This window comes from Propithecus coquereli, unplaced genomic scaffold, assembly GCF_000956105.1.
Source record: "Propithecus coquereli isolate 6110/MARCELLA unplaced genomic scaffold, Pcoq_1.0 Scaffold310, whole genome shotgun sequence".
NCBI classification, from domain to species: Eukaryota; Metazoa; Chordata; class Mammalia; order Primates; family Indriidae; genus Propithecus; species Propithecus coquereli.
This window is the reverse complement of record NW_012148731.1, coordinates 4,571,770-4,577,303: the sequence shown is the minus strand read 5'-3', so window position 1 is coordinate 4,577,303 and position 5,534 is coordinate 4,571,770. Positions and strand designations below refer to the sequence as shown.

Genomic DNA, 5,534 nt, shown 5'->3' with positions numbered 1-5,534 from the left:
ATGATAAATATACCAACACTTCAGATAGCTTGATAAGATTCCTAAAATGTGGTGGTGGTATAACTGTTTTCTAATGAATCCCTCCTTAATTTATTACCTGGCTTTTTTTTCCCTTGCTTTTATCTGTTTGAGTTGCTGTTACTGTCCTTGGTGGCATCATTGGTTAAGTTTCAGTACATACTCATCTCAACCTGCTTGGAATGTAAAAACTAGTTCCAGCGCAGAACTCAGTATACTCGATTAAAGGAGTTTGTCAGGCATGTGCTCCAGCATCAGTGGTGTTTGAGAAATATTTAGCATATTTAACCTCGTCATAAATGACAGTGAATATCGTATCACTATTACTGTTCCAAAGTGTTTGTGGTAGTAATCCATAGCACTAAAACAACAGATATAAACAAAATACTTTCAAGCCCGTGATTTCTGTGATTTCTGTGGGCAAGCTCCTTCACCTCTCTGAGTCTCAAATTCTTCAGCTAGAAAAGGACAGTGAGTGACAATGATGCCTGCTGCTTCACAGGGTTATTGGGAGACTAAACAAGGTAACGTGTGTGAAAGCATTTAGCACAATGCTTTCCACACAGGAGGCACTCAGCAAATGTTAGCTATTGTTAATATTTTTAGCCTTCACTTTTATTTCCTTTGTGCAGGATGAAATTGATGCTGCAGTGAAGATGTTGCTGTCCTTAAAAATGAGCTACAAAGCTGCCATGGGGGAGGATTATAAGGCTGACTGCCCTCCGAGGAACCCAATGTCTGAGAGTAACTGTGTCTCGGATCCCACAGAAGCCGAAGAGGATTTCGTGGACCCGTGGACAGTACAGACAAGCAGCGCAAAAGGCATCGACTACGACAAGCTCATTGGTATGTCCTCTGCTCTCTTCCCCAAAAAAAGCCTCACCTTTTAGAAGTGATTCTATGGACATTTTTAAATTTTGAATCAATCATAAATCCAGTGAACCTTCAATGCCAAGAAAAAAATAGATCCTAAAATCTTTTGTTTGTGCATTATATTCCCAAAGAATTATTTCAAAATAAAGTAACAATATAAAATTTATTTCAAAACAGTGATCTATAGTAGACAGCTTAGTAGAAGCTTTTTTCCTTTTTTTGAGCAATTAAGAACTTAGGAAAGGGCTACTGAAATGGGTAGCTTTGCAGTCATTTAAACCACTTAGTGGTTACAAGTCAATCACAGATCACTGAGTTTTGCCTCCAGTGATGTCGATTATAGAGCCAGAAGCCTGGAGGTCAGCTTAAGAAGCGTGGCTTCTCACAAGTGGCAAGTCCTCACTGTTAAGCCCTTCCTGGAGGGTGTTCCTGCTCAGGAAATACCATTGCCATTGGATTGAGATCATTGCTAATTGTCAAGGAAGAAACAGAACTAAAATGTTTATCTAAGCCAAGGCTATTTTTCATGATTTGAGTATAGGCTATCAACGAGGGAAAATTCACTTGAGGACAAACATTAATTGAGTTCAATAAATAATGTGGGCCGGGCGCGGTGGCTCACGCCTGTAATCCTAGCACTCTGGGAGGCCGAGGCGGGGTGGATTGTTTGAGCTCAGGAGTTCGAGACCAGCCTGAGCAAGAGAGAGACACCGTCTCTACTAAAAATAGAAAGAAATTATCTGGACAACTAAAAATATATAGAAAAAATTAGCTGGGCATGGTGGCGCGTGCCTGTAGTCCCAGCTACTGGGAGGCTGAGGCAGAAGGATTGCTTGAGCCCAGGAGTTTGAGGTTGCTGTGAGTTAGGCTGACGCCACGGCACTCTAGCCCCAGCAACAGACTGAGACTCTGTCTCAAAAAAAAAAAAAAAAAATTGATAGCTAGCCTGCATTCTGGGTATGTTTCCCATCAGAATCCAATCTCAGGCAAAACAGCACTTTGTTCTGTAATTTAGTTCCTGTTTTGCTGGTTGTGTCATTTAATACAAAAGACCTTTTACTTTGTGTTGGGGGAAAGGATCTGTAGCAGAACACTTAAAGAGGTTGGATTCATTAAGATTGTGCATGGGTGACTCATTTTTCCCCTTTATTTCAGTAATATCTGGTCACTAAACCTCCTGCCACCTAAAAAAGTCATCCCTTATTTTTTCCAATTTTTTTCCAGTTCGATTTGGAAGCAGTAAAATTGACAAAGAGCTGATAAACCGAATACAGAGAGCCACTGGCCAGAAACCACACCGCTTCCTGCGCAGAGGCATCTTCTTCTCACACAGGTCGGGGGCCCTTCACCATGGGCCTTCTCGTCTGTCCTCCTCTTTTAGTTCAAAAAATCAGGAGGCAGCTCTTCTCTTAAGCTGCCTGGTACTGTGGGAAAAGTGGCAACCGCTTGTAGGAAGACTGGAATCAGCTTCTGTCCTGTTGGTGACTCACTGTGGGATCCTGCTTGTCCATTCACCCTCAAGCCCTTAGTTTATTCATTTGTAAACGGCCCACCTCACAAGGTAGGGGTCAGGTTCATAGCAGATGAGATTCATGCCAGAATTCATGTTGTAAATTACAAAATGTCATGAAAACAAAAGAGAGTAACATGTCCAAGTTCAACATTTCCCAGGAGATAAACAGTAGGCTTCCTGAAATTACATACCCTCTTCCTCCTATTGTCCTAGCCTACCCATAAACAATATCAAAAGAGAAACTAACAAGAGGATACATGGAACAGAGTAGCCCCACCTCAACCATAAATTCCATGCAGGTAACATCAAGAAATGGGAAGGTTCCAAAAGGATTTCTACCTCTCCCACCCTTCAGATTACCTGGGTTGGGGCAGGCCCGTTTTGAAAGCTGTGTCCATGGAGTTTATGATCCGGGGGAGGCTGTACTGTTCTGCTGGCACTTCACGGTTACTGGAGAGCACCACCAGGACAGAACTCAGCAGTCTTCAAATTCTCCCTACAAAGAACTCCAGGCCCTGCTGAGCCTACTTTCTAGGCAGAATATAATCAAAGTTTTTTTCTTAATTTGAGATTTAATTCTGACATATCATAAAACTCACCTTTTTGAAGTATATAATTCCATTGGTTTTAGTGTATTCACCAGGTTGGATGACCATCACACTATCTAATTCCACAACACTTTGGTCATCCCAAAAAGAAACCCCTGCCCATTAGCAGGCGTTCCCCATTTCTCCCTCTCCCTAGCCGCTGGCAACCACTAATCTGCTTTCTGTCTCTTATAGATTTGGGCATTTCAGATAAATGGGCTCAGATAACATGTGGCCTTTTATGTCTGGCTTCTTTTACTTAGCATATTTTCAAGATTCCTACATGTTGTAGCATGTGTCAGTGCTTCATTCCTTTTTTTTTGGAGACAGAGTCTTGCTCTGTCACTCAGGCTAGAATATAGTGCCATCATCATAGCTCACTACAACCTCGAACTCCTGGGCTCAAGCGATCCTCCTGCCCCAACCTCCTGAGTAGCTGGGACTATAGACCCACACCACCGTCTGGCTAATTTTTTATAGAGATGGAGTCTTGCTCTGCCTCAGGCTGGTCTCAAACTCCTGGCCTCAAGCCATCCTCCCACCTCAGTCTTCCAGAGTGTAGGATTACAGGCGTTGAGCCACCGTGCCTGGCCCTCTTCATTCCTTTTTATTCCTAAATAATATTCTGTTGAATAGATATAGCCCACATTTTGTTTATCTATTCATTAGAGGATGGACATTTGGGTTATTTTTACTTTTTAGTTATCAATAATGCTGCCGTGAACATTTATATGTGAGTTTTTGGGTAAACATATGTTTCCATGTCTCTTGGGTGTATGCCTGAGAGTAGAATTAAAGGCCCACGTGGTAATTCTGTTTAGCTTTGTGAGGAACTGACAAACTTTTCCACAGCACCTGCATCATTTTACATTCCCAGCAGCAGCACTTGAGGGTTCCAGTTTCTCCACATCTTTGCCAACACTTGTTATTGTCCATATTGTTGTTGTTGTTTTATAGCCTTCCTAGTGGGTGTGAAGCAGTATTCCGTTGTGGTTTTGATTGGTATTTCCCTAACAAGCAGGGATGTTGAGCATCTTTTCATGTGCTTATTGGGTATTTTTATATCCTCTTTGGAGAAATATCTATTCAGATCCTTTGCCTACTTTTTCATTGGGTCATTTGTCTTTTTATTGTTGAGTTATAATACGTTTTTATATATTCTAGAAACTAGTTTCTTATCAATATTATCACTTGCAAATATTTGCTCCCATTATATAGATTGTCTTTTCACTTTACTGATAGTGTCCTTGGAAGTACAAAAGTTTTTAATTTTGACGAAGTCCAGTTTATTTTTTCTTTGATTGTGCTTTTCGTGTCATAGCTAAGAAACTACTGCCTAATCAAAGGTCGTGAAGATTTACACCTTTGTTTTCTTCTAAGAGTTTTGTGGTTTTAGTGCTTACCTTTTAGTCTCTGATCTTTTTTGTATATGTGTGAGGTAGGGCTCCAACTTCATTCTTTTGCGTGTGGACATGCAGTTATCCTGCACCATTTTTTGAAAAGGCTGTTGTTTCCCTGTTGAATTTTTTTGTCATCCTTATTGAAATCAGCTGACCATATTTAAGGGCCTAATTCTAAACTCTAAATTCTGTTCCACTGATCTATTTGTCCTTATGCTAGTACTACACAGTCTTGATTACTGTACCTTTGTAGTAAGGTTTTCTTTGTCTTTTTTTCTTTTTCTTTTTTTTTTATCTTGTAGCTAATATTCACCAAGATGTAGTAAATTTTGAAGTTAGAAAATGTGAGTCCACTCTGGGAGGCCGTGGCGGGCAGATCACTCAAGGTCAGGAGTTCGAGACCAGCCTGAGCAAGAGCAAGACCCCACCAGGCGCGGTGGCTCACGCCTGTAATCCTAGCTCTCTGGGAGGCCGAGGCGGGCAGATTGTTTGAGCTCAGGAGTTCGAAACCAGCCTGAGCAAGAGCGAGACCCCGTCTCTACTAAAAATAGAAAGAAATTAATTGGACAACTAAAAATATATAGAAAAAACTAGCCAGGCATGGTGGCGCATGCCTGTAGTGCCAGCTGCTCAGGAGGCTGAGGCAGGAGGATCGCTTGAGCCCAGGAGTTTGAGGTTGCTGTGAGCTAGGCTGACGCCATGGCACTCTAGCCCAGACAACAGAGCAAGACTCTGTCTCAAAAAAAAAAAATGTGAGTCTTCCAACTTTGTTCTTCTCAGGGTATTCTGGGTCCCTTGTATTTCCATGTGAATTGCTGGATCAGCTTTTCAATTTCTGCAAAAAAGGCATCTGGGACTTTTATAGGGATTGCGCCGAGTCTGTGGGTTAGTGTGGAGAGTGTTGCCACCTTAAAATTCTAAGTCTTCCCATCCATGACCATGAATGTCTTTACACTTACTTTTCAGTGATGTTTTATAGTTTTCCACATACAAGTCTTGCACTTCTTTGGTTAGATTTATTCCTAAGGATTTTATCCTTTTGATGCTCCTGTAAATGGCATTTTCTTAATTCCATTTTCGAATTGTTCATTGGTACTGTATAGAAATACAACTGATTTTTGAGTGTCAAACATATCCTGAAAC

At 41.3% G+C, this 5,534-nt stretch overlaps 1 protein-coding gene across 2 annotated transcripts in view; it reads left to right on the top strand.

The window, feature by feature from the left end:
• WARS (tryptophanyl-tRNA synthetase) overlaps positions 1 to 5,534 on the top strand; it is a 43,558-nt gene that overhangs the window by 13,681 nt on the left and 24,343 nt on the right. For both annotated transcript variants that reach the window (XM_012650095.1, XM_012650094.1), the window contains exons 3-4: positions 651 to 864; positions 2,116 to 2,224. In XM_012650095.1, coding sequence (XP_012505549.1) covers positions 651 to 864; positions 2,116 to 2,224 — 323 coding nt within the window. The remainder of the gene's footprint in view (positions 1 to 650; positions 865 to 2,115; positions 2,225 to 5,534) is intronic.